The 18,511-nt window shown below is 36.2% G+C and overlaps 1 protein-coding gene across 1 annotated transcript in view; it reads right to left on the reverse strand.

The window, feature by feature from the left end:
• Window positions 1–224: 224 nt before the first annotated feature.
• Window positions 225–18,511, reverse strand: part of LOC149196715 (ribosomal RNA small subunit methyltransferase, mitochondrial-like) — a 30,277-nt gene continuing 11,990 nt past the window's right edge. Inside the window, exons 3-5 of the mRNA XM_089408399.1 lie at window positions 9,095–9,123; window positions 1,773–1,992; window positions 225–701 (exon numbers count right to left, since the gene is read on the reverse strand). Of these exons, the coding sequence (XP_089264525.1) occupies window positions 225–701; window positions 1,773–1,992; window positions 9,095–9,123 (726 nt within the window). The remainder of the gene's footprint in view (window positions 702–1,772; window positions 1,993–9,094; window positions 9,124–18,511) is intronic.

Raw genomic sequence — 18,511 nt, forward strand, 5'->3', positions numbered from 1 at the left:
GAAAAGGTTTCAAACATGTTGAAGAAAATAAATATGAAGAGATCGAAAAAACATAACTAATTCATATTGAAACGCCTATCTGCTTAAAGTATTGCTTGCAAAGAAAAACCGAAGATGATTCGTCCTTTTAACTAAAAAGAAAAAATTCCTCCATTTGCTCATACAATGCAAATGTACCTATATTGTTTGTTGAGAAATTGCTGCCATCCATGCTCTAAATGCCTTTAAAGAAGATAATCTTGGGGAGCAAATAAACAATAGCAGGGATATATGCCTTCAAGATTAAAATTGATGAACAGGAAGATTGCACCGAGAGTCTTATTCTTTCTGGTGAAACACATCAGAGTGAATCTATTCCATTCACTCAAGTCGACTGGAGGAGGCCTTGCCCTTGGTTCGATTCTCACAATAGAGGAATCCACTTTAGGGCATGGCGTAAAATTCCTCTTGCTCACATCCATAAGGAGCTTGGTACTGGCCAGAAGATCCACATTGACAGCCAGGAGATTGAAAAGGGAATCACCAGGCTTTGCCACGAGGCGGTGGCCAAATTCCTTCTGAAGCATGAGGGTGGCACTTCGAAACTTGGGCATGGTGGACAAAAGCTTGAAGATGAGCGGAGATGATATCTGGTAAGGTATATTGGCTACACATATGTCAAAAGTTGGCAAGTCTGTTCGTAGTATGTCCCCTCGCACCAACTGTCCATAACAGAAAAGAAAAAGGAGATAGTCATATTAGAGAAGAGCAACTTTGATTTATCGTAATCCCAAAAATTAATAAGGTATCACCAAAGACAACAATCACAAGGAACAAAAAAGGAATTGCAAGAGACAATTACGAAGACATCACAAGGGAACCTGCAAAGCACATAGCTTAGGCTAACCTTGCAGTAAACATAATCTCTTTCCAGTGCATTTTCCTTGTAAATCTGGCAGAAATTTTGCCAGAATCTTGGAATTACAGGTTTGAATTGCATAAATTTAATACTGAGGTGCCCAATTGGACATAAGGGGGTAGGGAATCCATCTGCAACATCAAATTTGCAAAAAGAAGAAGTGTTTTATTGCCAAAATTGGCATTTTTCATTGCCAGACAGAAAGTGCAGTACGTTACAAGATTATGGCTTCCCAAAGCACACAGGTACTTCTAAGCATCATTAGATTGGAGAAAGGTAGTAACTGAAGAAAAGAAGGCTGCTATCACATAAGCATGAGGACTTCACCCCATAGCCAGTTTTCATCACATAGGCATGAGAAATTCACCCTAAACCTAGTTTTCAGATTGGCAAATATTTGAAAAAGTTTTAATGTATGTGGTATTTCACAAATAAACCTTCTTCAGTATTGTTGTCAATGTAGGATTTTTTTTTGGTTGATGTTTCCAGTTTACAAATGCAGCAAGCACACCCTTCTCCATTATGGGATTATCACGATGAACTGAAGTCAGGTCATGCAGAAAGCATGCCCATTTCCATTATGTGAATATCACAACGAACTATAGCAGGCTGACAACAGATATTCGAAAACATATGTCTCAGTGATTGTGGCAGAAGACCTACACCTTGCCCCATCCACATGGAGCCGGAGCCTGAGCCGCTGCTTACACAGGTGCATAGAAGCAACAGCTCATGAAGGGAAAACATGTCTCTGAGGATTTGAAACTTGGGGTGGGCATGAAGAGTCACAATCCATGTGGAATTGACATATTGTTAATGAGGTAAATAAGGTGAATGAATGTAAAAACAAGATGCAAAGGAAATTGGAACTCACCTCCAATCTCTGAGCCATTTCGGTCCCCTTTATGCGTTTGTGAACTACTTCGATCATCCGGGGATCGATCTCGACTGCGATGACTCTGTGGGCAGCCTGCAGCAACTCTAGGGTTAGATTTCCAGTACCCGGGCCGATTTCCAGGACGGTATCGCTTTCTCTCATGTCCGCTTTCTCAACGATGGATTTGAGAACACCGGGATTTGTGAGAATGTGCTGCCTGCTCAGTACAGCCTTGGGATCAATCAACTCCACCCACAGACAGTACAAGAAAAGCCCGCCAACAGGGTTAGTGGGACGCATGTAGCACTAGAGAGCCCGGTTCAGCTGCCCTGATGAAACTATTTGATCCGCCAAATGAAACGCCCAAACCGTTTGGGCAACCCTTTTGAATCAACGATCAACGGCTGAAATTGTTGCAATCATCTAACATATAATTGTGTGGCTTACACGATGACAGGTAAGCAGAGAGGGGAGTTGATTTCAGAGGGAAACGCGTTACGGCGTAATAAGAACTTGCATCATATGCACAATTAGAAAAAACAACTCAAAAGGAAACTGTTGTTTTTCAAATGGGAGTTTCTAAAATGGGACTTAAGTTTTAACATGAAAAGAAATTTACAAATTCAACATTCCTAAAATTCTAATTTTTTCATTCCTAAAATTCTAATTTCAAGAAAAATGAAATTTAAAAAAAAATTAACAATTTGACAGCACTTCTTAAAAAATTTTAAGATATTATTCCAATTTTTTTTTGTAAATGACAAAAATCAATTTTTAAATTTTTTTTCACTGGTAAAATTTTCTTCTTACTCCTCTGACTTGCCAGAGACCCTTTGAAGGGCTCTGACGTGTTCAATTTTGATCCCTGGTGCCATTGTTTCCTCATTCTGTGTACACAAGAAGCATACAGCGGGACCACTAAAACCCCTTTCTAACAAATTTCAATAGCATTGACGACTTACCAATTATGTTATGTATAGGAGTTCTTTGATCCTTATAGGAATTATTTGATTCTTACCCTATGTTTAAGGGCAGTTTTACCATTCAATTACTAAGAAATTCCTTGACTAAACTTAGTTGATATTTGGAAATGGAAAAGCACCATTTAGAAGGGCATTTTGAGTAAAGTGAGGAATTTTATTTTATATATATATATGGTTTTTTTATTATTTAAGTTAAAAATAGAAAAAAATAATTAATTTATATTTCGAAATTGGAAAAGAAATTCATTAATATATATTGGAAAATTATTTCATTATATGTATGTTTTTTTTTTATCTTTCTTATTTTACTATTTAAATAAAAAAAATTAGAAAAAAAATTAACTAATATATATTTGGAGATTGGAAAAGAAATTCATTAGTATATATTGAAAAGTTAATTGATTTTTAAATTATATGAACAATTTTTTGATTATAAATTTTAAAGCAAAAGAAATTCATTTTTTTTTGCTAAAGCAAAAGTTGTACCTTCTATTTCAATAAATCGGAAAACAAATTACATAAAATACAACAGTTCCAAAGGAACTGTGGGTCAAAGAAATGTCAAACCACTTAAAGCCTACGACACCAAGCTAAAGACTTAAAAGCCGAGCCAAGGTCCCACAAACAAAACTACAAAACCCACAAAATACAAACAAAAGCCGAGACCGTTCGATCCCCCCTTAGAGATCAGACGGTCGAGGCCTAAATCGGGGCGAGAACATGCAACCACTTTAAAATTAGAAACAGACTCGATGAGGAAATAGGGACTGTTCTAAAAGGATTTCGCGTCTGAATAGGGGGATAATCCTCGAGCATGTAGTCCGCCCGAAATCCACCGATACCCATCATGAAGCGCAACAAGCACAGAAGATAACGCACACCCGAACCTGCATACTTTACCTCGATCATCGAATCTCCTCGCCAGATCTAACGACGGAGGATAATATCGCAAGACCTAAAAGCATGGAAAATGACCGCGCGATAAATGCCCTGGACCCACCAACATGCACGCTTAATCTTGACCGTGGATTCGTCGTGCTTGATCCAACGGCTGTGGGACATATCGCACGCGCCAAAAGCACCAAGAATTACCGCGCGATGAGGGTGGTATTCCTTCCCGTCCCTTGGCCACGTGTTGCATTGTGAGTGGAATCGCTCCCAACTCTGAAAAACCACTTTCAGTTTGAAGGTCCTGCGATAAACCAGAAACCATCCAGCGAGCGGTCTTGCCACCACAGAAGGAAAACCTAGAGATTTTGAGTTTGCGCTATAAATGCCCTGGACCCACCAACATGCTCGCTTAATCTTGACCGTAGATTCGTCGTGCTTGATCCAACGACTGTAGAACATATTGCACGTGCCAAAAGCACCGAGAATTACAGCGCGATGAGGGTGGTATTCCTTCCCGTCCCTTGGCCACGTGTTGCTTTGTGAGTGGAATCGCTCCCAACTCCGAAAAACCACTTTCAGCTTGAAGGCCTTGCAATAATCCAGAAACCACCCTGCGAGCGGTATTGCCACCTCAGAAAGAAAAACTGGGGGTTTGAGTCTGCCAAGAAAGCCAGGAATCTGGCCCCTCGCACCAACCCATCTCCTTGGGCAACTGAACCAAAGGAAGCTGAAAATTCCTCCGTCCAGCCATCTATCCAAGAAACAATGTCTGCTAAGCAACCTCCTCCAGAGACTTCTATGTTTGTTCTTGCCAGGGTTGAGGAGGCCGACAGTGACCTGCATCCCAAAAATGACCTCACTTCGGAAATAACACTTCATAAATAAACCAAAACATTTCATCAATAGACCAAATTAATTAGATCCCGTCTCTGTGGCTCTGTTGCGAAACACCATTTTGTCCTCATCCGCCTGATCTTGACACAGCGCTTTTAATCTATTATGACACATCTCTTGCCAACTCAGCTTGACCCTGCTTTTGGTGCAGATCACCCCTTGATTGGCCAAGATGTCTGCCAATTTATTTGTCGTCCTTAGCACATGGGTAAAACTTACGATACGTAAGCCCAGGAGGTGAAGCTGAATCCGTTGAAAGACCTGCAGCAACCTCCAGTGTTTTGAGAATTTTTCTGACTCCGTGCCATAGCTGATTCTCTTGACCGAGTTAATGATTAACTCATAATCAGCTTCAACTATTATATTCTAGAGATAATTCTGCTTCAGGAATTCTTAACAATGCTCAAGAGCCATTAATTCTACCATATTATCCATGGCTCTTCCCAAATGGCAATGGAAAATAAAAAGGATACAACCATTCTCATCTCTTAACACCCCTCTAAAGCCAGCAATACCCGGGTTGCCTTTTGAGGCTCCATCAATGTTGTATTTCAAAAAACCGGGAGGATGCCAATAATCCTGCTTAGTGTCCAGTTTCATTACATTCCTATCCAAGTCCTGTGGTATAAGCCCCTGCATACCCAATTGAAGAAGTATCTGCATTTTAGCTTCTGAAGGTGGATTCTTTGGGGAAGTTCTCACAATAGTACCTACTGTCTCCTTAAGCTGTCTTAAGATCTGCTCAAAAATGCGTTGGGAGGAACTTTATTCATTTTTGAAGATTTTGTTGTTCCTTTCTTTCCAAACATTCCATATTATGAAGCTTGGCGTTAAAGCCCAAGCTGAGCAAAGAAATTCGTTATCGGAGAAGTTTCGTCTCCAGTTATTTAGGGTGTTGATAATGCTTCCTTTGTCCTTGTCTATCCATCGGAAAATAGTGGCAAAAGTATCCCACAAACTGGAGGTGAAAATACAATCATTGAGAAGGTGCTCCACTGTTTCCTCCTGGGCCTCACAGAGCTGGCATCTAGAAGGCCCATAACACCCCTCTTCCTAATGTTTTCCCAAGTCAGAATTTTCTTATGATGAACCAGCCACATGAAGAGTTTGATCTTCATCCATCCTTGATGCCTCCATAGGTTCTGCCAAACCTTGTCCGGTACATTGGAGTCCAGCTCAAGGAGTTTGCATTTTTCCTCCTTAAGATTGAAGGTACCTTCATTATTGTTACCCCATCTAAGTTGGTCATGCCCACCTGTCACTAAAATTTTCCTTTGGTCCAACATTTTTAGAAGTGCCTCAGCTTTTTCTTTCAAGGGGCTATCATCCCTGTAATCTATATTCTTCCAGGTTCTCCATTTTCCTTCACTATTGGTTTGATCCCAAAAATATTTTACCCTAAGAAACCCTTTGGTATCAGTTTCTTTCTTGAGGTCCAGAAAGTCCTCTCTTAATAGTGTAGGTTCTTGTTGCCATTTATCCTCCCAAAACAAAGCAAGATCTCCCTCTCTAATTTCCCAGAAACTATTTTTTTGTACCAAGCTTCTATTCTCTCAGGGCTTATTCCAGATGTGTGAGCCTTTTATGATGCCATTCATCCTTATGTGATCATTATCTTGCCAAGAGCTGCATATTTTTCTTTCTAGATACTAGCCCACTGAGCCTTTGGATCTTTTACCTAAAGCCACCATAATTTGACTTCTAAGACTTTGCTTAGTACTTTCGGATCATCCAATCCAAGACCCCCATGATTTTTAGGTTTGCAAATCTTATCCCAGGCTACGAAGGCCCATTTCTTTCTCTGCTCCCCCTTACCCCAAAGAAAGTCTCTTTGAATGGTTCTAAATTGTTGCAAAACTCCTTTTGGAGCTGGAAGCGCTGATAGCATGAAGACTGGGATAGATTGAAAAACAAATTTTGTAAAAACTAACCGACTAGCCAAGTTTAAAGATCTAGTAGTCCATTTCTTGATTTTATCGTGCATCTTGTTAATCACCGGCTCCCAAATGATCTTGTGCAAAGGTTTAACAGTTAGAGGAACTCCCAAGTATTTGGAGGGAAGGACATCCCTTTGAAAGCCTATAATTCTGAAGATATTTCTCTGAATAGCAATATTGGTATTAAAGAAAAAACTCTTAGATTTGGAGAGATTAACTTCCATACCTGTAGCCATGGCAAAGTCACACAGGATCTTCCATACCTGTAGCCATGGCAAAGTCACACAAGATTTGTTTATAGGCTAGAGCTTCTTTGACCGTGGGGATTCCCTGCAGCATGGTATCATCAACAAATTGTTGATGAGACAAAGCCTGTCTAGTCTCAGAAAGTTGGAGCCCCTTGATGTTGCCAACTTATTTCGCATGCTTGATTAACTGACCAAGTTCTTCCATCATGAGGATGAAGAGAAAAGGAGAGAGAGGATCTCCCTCCCTGAGGCCTCTTGAAGGAGTAAAGGTCTTGGAGGGAGAACCATTAACCAGAATTGAAAAGCTAGAAGAAGTCACCAGGGCCATGACCCATCTTACCCAGTTATGATCAAACCCAAAAGCTATAAGGACCTTCCTGATATAGGTCCAATTCAACTTATCGTAAGCTTTGGCTAGGTCCAATTGCATGATCATGCCAGCCTTCTTGTTGCTTAACAACGAGTGCACCACCTCATGTGCTTGAATGATGTCATTGAGAATTTGTCTGCCCTCCACATAACTAGATTGCTCCATAGAAACTAAAGTAGGAAGAAGTGGTTTGAGTCTATTGGCAACAACCTTAGAAATTATCTTGTACACCACATTGCACAAAGCTATGGGTCTAAACCTGTCTGGAGTCTGAGCATTGTCCTGTTTGGGGATCAAGGAGATGAAGGAAGTATTGAGCACCTTCAAAATGGTTCTATTCATTCTGGAATCCTCCACCACATTCAGAATGTCTTGTTTAACAATTTTCCAGCAAGCTTTAAAGAAATCCACATTGAGACCATCAGGGCTTGGCGCTTTACCATTCTGCATTTCTTTGATGACCTCACTAACCTCCTCCACAGTCACTGGCCTATTAAGATTGAAGTTATCCTCTCTTGTTACAAGCCTAGGTATATGCCTTGTTAAGTCCCTGATAGAATGATCTCTGTCTGAAATGGTTTCCTTTGTTATACCTCGAAAGTGTTGTACTAACACAATTTCTATTTCTTCATGAGAATTAAGAAGATGACCTCCCTCGTCCTTGATCGAAAAGATCCTATTATGAGATATGTTTGCCATGGTGGATCTGTGGAAAAATCTAGCAACTCTAGATTTTTGTCTCCAAAATATTTCCTCTTGTTTACATAAATTCTCCTAGTCTTGATGATGTTTGGTAACTTGATCATTTCTGACTTTGTCAAAGCCATCCTTGATAAGGGCTTGATTGAGTTCCTGCATTTTGTCTTCAACAACTTTTTTCGCTTCAAAAATATTGCCAAATTCATTCTTGTTCCAGTCTTTAAGTCTGAGCTTGATGTGCTTTAGTCTTTTGTGTAGCAGAAACATTCTTGTACCCTGAATATGCAGATCTTCTGTCCACCATTTTGCAATGTTGCTGATGAAATCTGGGTGGGTGAGCCAAATGTTCTCAAATCTAAAAGGTCTGTTCTTGGGGGTGCCAATGCCCTGAACCTCAAGTTGTACAGGCCAATGGTCCGAGCCTCCAAAGGGGAGAATTCTCGCTATCATTTCCTTGTTGGTGAGCATAAGGTCCTCTGAGATTATGAATCTGTCTAACTTTGAGGCTACTTGAGACTCTCCTCCTCTTTTATTGTTCCAAGTAAAGAGGCCATTACTCATATCCATGTCAACTAGCTTCATATTATCTATAAAAGTTTGAAATGCTATGGAGTCTTTGCTTAAAGCTCTGGTTCCTCCTTTTTTCTCCAAAAGTGATTTGATTATGTTGAAGTCCCCACCTATGATCCATGGTACTCCTACATGTCTATCTCTTAGATCCACAAGAGAATCTAGAAACCTAAGTTTATCATCCATTATTTGAGGGCCATAACCATTTGTGACCAGATAAGTCTCCCTATCTCCCACAGGTTGAATAACCACTGATAAATAGTTCCTAGATGCCTCAGCATCTATTATGCCAAGCTTTTGGGGGTTCCAAAGAGTGAGTATGCCTCCTATTGTATTATCTACTTTAACTTCTAGAAACTCAAATCTATTGATCCATTTGCTGTGAATCTCTTTTATTTTTTGAATGGAACATTTAGTTTCTTAGATAAAGATCATATCCAGAGCTTCTTGTTTCATATTATTGCTAAGTATTCTTTGTTTTCTTTTACTACCTAGACCTCTAATATTTCAAGATGTGAACTTCATTATTAAAGATTTGTAAAGGAGTAACTGGTTAGGTCTTTCATCTTACCTAAATCTATCATTAGATTTTCACATTCCATCAATAACTCTTTCTGCTTTTTTTGCCTCTTTTCTTTCTTGCGTTTCTAGGAGCTAATCCTGGTGTGGTTTCATAGTTTTCACACCTTCATTGTCCAACCTTTCATTGTTTCTTTGCCTTTCCAACCCTTTAGTCTGATTTTTCCATAGGAATAGCTGTTGTACTCTATTGAACTCTTCTTAAGGTACTGAGTCTACCCCTCCCATGGTTCCCTGTTTCAAGAACCCTTCTAGATCTAGGTGTTCTCTATTAAGAATTTCTTGCAGTTCATGATCCTCCGTTTCCATCTCACTCTGGGTCATTTCTTGGTCCATCTCAAGTTCTTCATCGCTCAACATAGTCTCTTTCTGTTTATTACTATCCTGTGTTTGTTCCCTATCTTCTTCTTTCTCCTTCTCCCCTGGGCTTCCTTCCATTACCTGATCTACTTTTGTTATCTCTTCCTCTTCTTCGAGAACTTGGAACCTGTTTAGACTGGCCTGTTGCCCTCCTGTTTGCTGTTGCTTTTGCCCCCTTTTGCCCCCTTTTCCTCTATATCCCACTTTGTGAAAGTTTTCAATATCTTTCATTGTGGTTGCTTTACTTCTGTTCTCTATTTTACTGAGAGGGCAGTCTCTAAATAGGTGCCCATGCTCATGGCACCTACAAAATCTGAAGCAAATGTGTTCATAATCTACTGTTTGCACCCATTCTTCATCAAAAACTTCCAAGATGACCTCATTCGGTAGAGCTCCAGAGAGATCCATCTCCACACATATTCGTGCGAAGGAAATGTATTTTTCCCTTCTGGTGGCCTCAGAGGCTTTGACAAAAAGCCCTAGTTTATTTTCTATGGCAGATAACGATTCCATTTTCCAGTAATCAAGAGGTAGGGAGTAGAGTTTTACCTAGACTGGGACCGAAGTGAAAGTTTCTCGCTCCGGGACAAAATTCATCATCCACGGCCGCATGTAGAAGCCTACTGCAGCGTAGTAGAGTCCTCCTTCAAACACCCTGTCTTTGTCCTCAATATTTGTAAAGACCATAGTGAAGAAACCCTTTGACCCAAGATATAGGTTTATGCTTCCTTTTGGTTTCGAGTGGTATTTAATCCACGCTTGCAATGCCTTTTCAGTGGGCCATAATCCCATGAATTTACAAATGATAGCATAGGTCCGCATGTGGTCCCTGTGCGCTTGCAGAGTATGATCATTTAAAACTACTCTGGGCGTGACCTCAACCTTGGGTTTACATGGCCCCTTTTGTGCCTTGTTTTCTGCTCCCGTTTTCTTGTCTTCTTCCTCATTGTCTTTTGTGTTGTTTTCCTCCCTTGATTTGGTAAAATCTTGATCCTCTTCCTTGTCCCTTTTCCCTTCTCCTGAAGGATCTCTGACAGATTCTATTGGTTTCTTACCTCAACTGGCCACTGCTTGCCTGTAGGAGGGAGTGGAGCTCCCCCTTTGCGCGCCTCCATGGAGCTCAAAGACCTGAAACCCTAGCTCTTCTTCTGCGTCCTCTATCCACAGTCCTCTCTCCAAGTTCCAGTTTCGCATCCCCAACAAAAAAAATTCCTTAATATGTAAAGTGTATTGGATGAAATTCACATACATTCAAATTATATCATTAATTAGTGGTTTTTTTGGAAATTCAAAAGATTTTTTAAGGAAAATTTCATTAATATATAAATTTTAGGGATCTGGATGCATTCGTTGTAGTTTTCTTTGTCTCTACTTCCCGTGAAGCCTTTGCGTTCGCATATGAGAGTACAGGAAGCCTTTGCGTTCGCATACGAGAGTAAATTAATGAGCAAGGCCAAGGCTGTAAAATCTATTTGATTTCTTAAAACTCAAAGACAGAACTCTCCATCTCTTTCTGGCTTTTTATCGAGCGACTGCGTTTTGACGTTCTCTTTTCGATGAAGAAAAAACATTAATTTATATTAAAAATATATCAAGTATGTTCTACTACGTTCTTACATTTTTAGTCTTCGAAGGCTACATTTCCCTCGTCGAAGTAAAGGAAAGAAAGTCAATTAATTATATAGGGAAAAAGATATTTACGGAGAGTTCTAAAAAAACATGGTCACTTAAACCAAAATTTGTTCATTATTATTTTGGAAGAGCAATGGTAATCTCAAGAATTTCATTATTATTTCATAATTTATATTTATGGGAAGTATATTGTAATTCGAACATCGAGGAGTTCTTTCAATAAAACTTTCATCAAAACAAAAAAAAATATTGATATCTAAAACAACTTTGTAATTTAAGTTAATGGATCTTGGTTAATAAATCAAGTGCTTTTGAATTTTAGTGTATATCTTAAAAAAAAAATACATTGTAATTTAAGTTAATGAAGTCGATTAATAAAAAGTGTTTTGAATTTTTTTGGTTAATGTAATTTTAAATAAAAATAATTTTTAAATTGATATTTAAAAATAATATTGTAATTTTAAATTATATAAATTTTATTAATATATAAAATTTTATATAGTAATTTTATTAATATATCATTTATTTTGATTTTTTTTAAGGGAGATTTACAATATTTAATTTCAAGAAATTTATTAGTATTTAAAAGGTTTTGTTTTAAATAATATTTAGAAAAGATTAGTTAATTCAAGTTAAATTTAATTCATTAAAATTTGAAAAAACATCTTAATTTTAAATCATTTTTTTATATTAATATATGAAAAGAATATTGTAATTTTCAATTTATATAAACTTTATTGGACCTTTCTTATTTTAAAATGCAAGCTTACAATATTCAAATGAAAATCATTAATTGTTATATATATATGGTTGTAAAAAGTATATTTATAATGAGATTAAATGAACAATTTTATTAATATTAAAAAAATATTTTTATTTTATATTAGCTAAATCCATTAAGATATCAAATGATCACTAATTTTATTTTGTTTAAGTGAGATAAATTTCTTTAATGGATAGGTTTTGTTTTTAGAGAGAAGAATTTTATTAATAGATAATACATGTATTAGGCGTTTTCTTTTTATTGATGAGAGAACAACACTATTGTTAAAAAGAGAAATTCATTTGATTAATTAATATTTGGAGACGGGTCCAATGAGTATAGAGATGTATTAATTTCATTTCCAAGGCCATTGCCAATTGAGTTGTCCCAAGCACACTATATTTTTTATTTATTTATTTAAATAGATTTACAATATTAAAAAGTAAAAATCTATTTAACTAATTAATATTTGGGAAAAGGTCATTGTATAATGGTTACTGAGTGTCTTGCTTACTTAATCCTTGTTTAATCTTTAATTGGAAGTTATAATGGACAAAATGGACCTATGTCGTGACATTCCTTATATAATGGTCATAAATACCAAACTAAATTTATCGTAATATTTTTAAATTTAAAAATAATAACAATAATTAAATTAAAAGTTTTCATTAATATTTAAAAAGAACATGTAATTTTTTTAATTAAATAATTCATTTCAAACCTTTTTTTAGAAATCTAGGCACTTATATTACTTTAGAAAGATGGTACATAGCAAAATGAGTTGCTATTGGTCTACCCGAAGGGAAATTGGACCAATAGCATAAATTCAAATGCTTGAGGTTGTAAATACCTTACTTAACGAGACTATTAGATAAGCAAGACGACACTCATGAGATACAAACAAGACTTTCATTAAATCAATAGGAATCTTTGATGATAGGCATGAGATAAGCATTGAGAATTGATAAAATAATTGTTTTCATTAAATCAATAAAATTCTTTAATAACCAAAGTACAATCTACACATTACATCCACACTAACTCTATTTTTCTAAACACACACAAGTTCATGGATTGATAAATTTGTGAACTCCCTTGATTTTAGTTTCAAAATATTGCTTAGGCAAAATCTTCTCGAACATATATTCTTAAGAGCATATATACACATATACAACTTGAGTGGGCCTAATGGTTAAGAGCATGTGTTTCCTCCTAAGAGGTCACATGTTCAAAATCAGAGGGTGGTAGAGTATGTATGCCTTTCTAGACTTAATAGTCAAATCACTGAATGGAGTCGGTCCCTTGTCCCACAAACAAGGGGGTCTCATACACCAATGTGGTGTTTGGCTTGGGTCTCATGTGGGTCCCTTGTCCCACAAACAAGGGGTTCTCATACACCAATGTGGTGTATGGCTTGGCTGTGGTGCTAAAATTGGATAATAATAATATTAATTAGAGTATTATCACACAATATCCATATAATTCATGCTTCTTGTAATTTATCAGCACATTAGTTGTCATGAAATGAATCTTATTTATAATTGGATAATAATAATAATAATTAGAGTATTATCGCACAATATCCATAGACTTCATGTTTGTTGTAATTTATCACCACGTTAGTTGTCATGAAATGATTCTTATTTGATCAGGATATTCTCATTGATAAATCAACCTGATTTCATGACATACAGTGCATGAAAGTATGGGATTGTCATTAAATATAGTCTCTAGTATATATTGATGCTTATTAATTGTATATTTATTACATTTGTATTTTGTTTGACTGGGACTTTGCATTAGGGGAATTTTGAGGTCTAAAATGGGTTTCCTAAGGAAATTACAAAATAATAGTGGAAATAATAAAATAACATTAGGTTACATCATCAAATTTTAGAGGAACAAAAAAAAAAAAACTATTTTTCCAACTTATCTCCCTATGGGTTTAATCAAAATTCGAGGAGAAACACTCGTTGGGTGCATAATTGGATTCCTCATCCAAGAAGTACCCACGTTTCATACTTTTGATGAATCCTTCTACATGAAAAATGAGAAACACATGAAAATTGTGATTGCAATCACGTTTTTTCATGTATTTCTCATTTTTCGTGTAGTAGGGTCCATCGAAAGTATGCAACATGGGTACTCCTTGGATGAGGAATCAAATTTCTCATCCAAAAATTACTCCCGCTCGAAATTTAAGTAAAACCTTAGGGAGATAAGTTGAAAATACGAGTTGAAAAAGTAGTTTTATTATTTTATTATTTTTAAAAATTTTTACTTTTTTACAAGAAAAATGGTGAATCGTCCCCTATGGTTGACATCATTATCTTGAATCGTATTGGTTCTTATCAAGTTTATTTTGGTTGTACATTTTTCTTAGGAGGCCCATTTTAGACCTCAAAATTCCCAACTTGACTGAACACATACTCGATCTTTTTGCCACCTTGAGGGTGTTGAAGCAGCATCTAAGTGTCTAGAATGTCCTCCAAGTGTCAAGTTATTTTTCCACCTTCTAATGCATGAGATCTAATTCCAGTTACAAGAACTTGGAGTTCTTGTAATATCTAGTTGTTAACAAAAGAAAGCATCTTTTAATATTTATATAAGCTATCAATTCTAAAAAAATTGATAACAATAACCCTTTTTTTACCTTAGATGTTGTGGAATGCCTTGTGTCATGCATATTTTATGGAAAATATGAAAAAATGGTAATTTCAACCAAAATGACGGAAGTTTAAATGATCAAAAGAGTAACTTTACAATTGGTAAAATAGAGGCCTAATAGTAATTCCAATAGATCCATTGGTCCTCTACACACCCAATAGGGTAGAGCTGGGACTTAATGAGGTTTTGAAATCTTCTTATTTAGTTGCTATTGGACCACCCTCCAACTTATGTGTCTTCACGTGAATTTTCCACGAGTTTAATAAATTCCCTTGTAGTTTCAATCTAGCAAATGAAATATTCTACTCTTCTTCTATGAAATGGATATTGAAATAAAACTCTAGTCATTACAATTAATGATTCAACTTTATTGCATTAACCTCACCTTAGTATGGCTTGATATCCAATTTCCCTTATATTTTAGATAGGGATTGTGAATAGGTGATGGCACTAGAAATTGGATGCTCTTTTCCAGGTTCTTTCCTTGACTCTTTTCTAGGTCTTCCATTCCTCTTGATTTTCCCTATAATCTAATATCTGAGTTAGAGATTACAAACTCCATAAATGGTCCAAGCTTGCTTAGTAGAGCTACCACGAGGAGAGTCATATTGTGAAACATCTCAACATATTTCTCTTCCAACCTTGCAAATATATCTTATGTTGAATCTTAAGAGTTTTTGTGAAGAGACTCATCTGCCATGGCTAAGGTTCTATGACTTTTTTCTTAAGCACAATCATGGATCTTGTAATTTTTCCATAAATAATCCCAATAAAACTAATTGAATACTAATAAAAAATTCCATGGATGTTCCACTAGAACTCTTTGTTACAACAAATCTTACCATAGTTTGAAATCTTAGACTATGCAAAAAAAATATCCTAGATCCGAGATTAGTTAATTACTAGCTTTGCTTGATTTTATGAATTAATTGAAATAATACGCACATGTATAAACCATCCACATAAATGAACACAATATTTATTCTATGAAATCAAATATGGGAGAAAACCCAACTAGAAGGTGAGGCCTATACTTTTCGCTGTTTGATTTAGCTACAAAATCAACATATCAAGGAATTGGAACTCACTATAGAGTTACTTTTCGATATGGTGGCCTAAATTATTACTACAGATTCCTCCTCCTTTATAATGCCCTCAAAATACTACCCTATATGTTTTTCTTAGATATGTAACAAGTGAAATTCTAAAGAAGGGAACCTCTTCTCCTCTTAGCAGTCAACAATCATCTAGGGATAGGTTTTTTACTTCCCCAACCCTCGATTAGTGATATGTTTTGGACCTTCTATAATCCTCTTCAAATTTTACACGTTGCTAGCCCCACATGTGTGAGTAATGCGGGACGACATGGCATCCACTTGGACCATGGCAGTAAACAATGTATGTCAACATGTAAGAGGCCTAACTTTCACATACGAGATTCAATTGAGGCGATTTTCACACCATTGAAAAGGTCTTAGAGTGCAGAAAAATGTTAAGGGTGTTGCCACAAGTTTTGAATGTTGAAAATCACAAATAATGGTGTTTGATGCCTAAAATTGGCTTTGGAAGGCTTTAAACCCTAATTTTCCAAACTACGACTCGCCACTAAAATTGTCCCTACAAGTCTAATACTCGAATTTTTCCACCCCAACAGTATTGAGATAGATGACATGTTATATGATGATCCAATCCAAATTACAAGTACCCAAACTATTATGTTAGTGTAACACATGCCCTCAACTATTTTCTATAGGAAAAATATGGTGTACACACCGTAAATAGATATCTACTAATGAGCCAAGAAGCTACTCAACTAGTTAATGGAACCATTTTACAAATAATTCATTTCTCACAATAGGGGAAGATCACCCAAAATATTATAAGAATGCACTGAAGTGTTTGGATACATTTTGAATGACAACATGCTCCAACATATGGCATTCTGAAATGATATGTTATTGAGAGAACCTCCATCCACTGTATGAATGGCTAAGAAACACAAGATTAAGCTAGATCATATGAAATTATGTAAGGTATTTATGTTTCAAGCCTCCCCTCAAGATCTTTGGAAAATAGTCCAGTTCAACGACTTAAGTAGATAATAATGAAATGAACCATCGAGATCCTTATATATAGTGAATTATTACCAAAATTACAATAAGGTGCTCGTAGTGGCCAATACATACTATTCTCATGTTAAGCATAATCAACTTTTTTGGATGGTTGATAAAGAAAAATCAATGAACCTTTTCATCAATTTTGAGTGAAAGGATGGATTTGATTGAGTAAACAAAAGTCTCTATGACATCACAACATGTTTGAAGGCTAGAGAATAATCAACATTCAAAATAAAGATCTAGGCTTACCTTACATACAAAGTGAATTTTCCAACCTCAAAAGACAAAGAAACTTGAAAGATACTTTTATATTTGTAAAATTTTTGGCACTATCAATTTCATAATACAAATATAACTAAATCATTTGTCTACTCCATAATCTAATATCATTGAAATATACATTACTATTAATATTTTTAATTATATTTTCATTAAAACTTTAAAATTAAAAATATAAAATATTTGTTTTTATTTTCAAATTAATAAATCAATTAATATCACATTTATCCATTAAATAATTATATTAAAAATCATAAAATTCACTTATATAACTTAAGTTCCTTACAAATATATTAACATAAACCATTCAATAAATTAAAATTATTATTTAATTGAAAAATTTATAAAAATTAAAATTAACACAACACTAATTTCTTAATTTATTTTGTAATTAGTACTTAATCATATAATTTTTTTAATTAAATTTTAATTATATATTTATATATATATATATATATATATATATATAATATTATTTTTTAATTCAAAATATAAATTATTTATATTTTTAATTAATAATGAATTTAATGTATAAGAAGGAAATCGGAAACCTGGTGACAGATGGCGGAGGCTCTGCAACTTGATCTAGGGCTGGCGTTAGGGTTTGACATTGGGTACCATGGTAGGAGGCGTAGGGGGAGTGTAGCTCCCTCCTATAGTCAAATAGTTATGGATAGAAGCAAGGACGTTGGAAAGCAGCATTTCAAGAAACCTCTGAAGAAGACAACATAGGAAAGTAACATGGAAATATTGGGAAGAAACAAACCTCATGAACAAGAAGGGGATCAACAGGAAGCTAGTAAGGAGAAGGAGAAAGGGGGTAGCAGTCAAAAAACTCCTTCTATAAGGACAACTGGGGCATGCAAACCCAAGTCGAACATCATTCCTTGGGTCATCTTAAGCGACCCAGTGCTACAAGCACATAGGGATCATATGGCGGAATATGCGGTTATATGCAAATTCATGGGGATATGGCCGACGGAGAGGGCGTTGCACGTATGGATAAGGAGCCACTGGAAACCAAAGGGGGAAATAAACCTTCATCTGGGATCTAAGGGCTTCTTCACAGTGGTGTTCACAAGCCTAGAGGATAAAGATAGAGTGTTCAAAGGAGGACCATATTTCTACGCTACTGCAGGCCTCTACATGCAGCCATGGATGATGAACTTTGTCCCAGAATGCAAAACATTCACATCAGTACCAGTATGGATTAGACTATACTCCCTTCCTCTGGATTATTGGCTACCGAAATCTCTGAAAACAATAGGCAATAAACTGGGGCATTTTCTAAAGATCTCAGATGTGACTCTGAAAGGAAAATACACCTCCTTCACCCGGATATGTGTGGAAATGGACTTATCTGGAGCACTTCCGGACGCGATAATTTTAGAAGTATATGATGAAGAATGGGTGCAGGCGGTGGACTATGAGCACATCCCATTTAGGTGCCACAAATGCCATGAACATGGGCATCTATACAGAGACTGCCCAACAAACAATATGGAGAGAAATGTGAAAACCACTGTGGATAAAAATCCCGAGGGTTTCACCAAGGTTGGGGGCAAAGGGAAAGGCAGGAAGCGGCCACAAAAAAATATCAATGAGGAAAGACAACCGAGCCACAATAGCTTTAAGATCCTAGAAGAAGAATATGGAAATAAAGAAACAAACCAGGAAATGGAGAACATTATCACTGAGAAGGAAAGGGATGCTAGCATGGAAGATATCATAGAAAACAGCCAGCAAA

Source organism: Pinus tabuliformis, chromosome 2_2 (assembly GCF_031772625.1).
Source record: "Pinus tabuliformis cultivar Carrire ecotype Pingquan chromosome 2_2, CPIR1, whole genome shotgun sequence".
NCBI lineage: Eukaryota > Viridiplantae > Streptophyta > Pinopsida > Pinales > Pinaceae > Pinus > Pinus tabuliformis.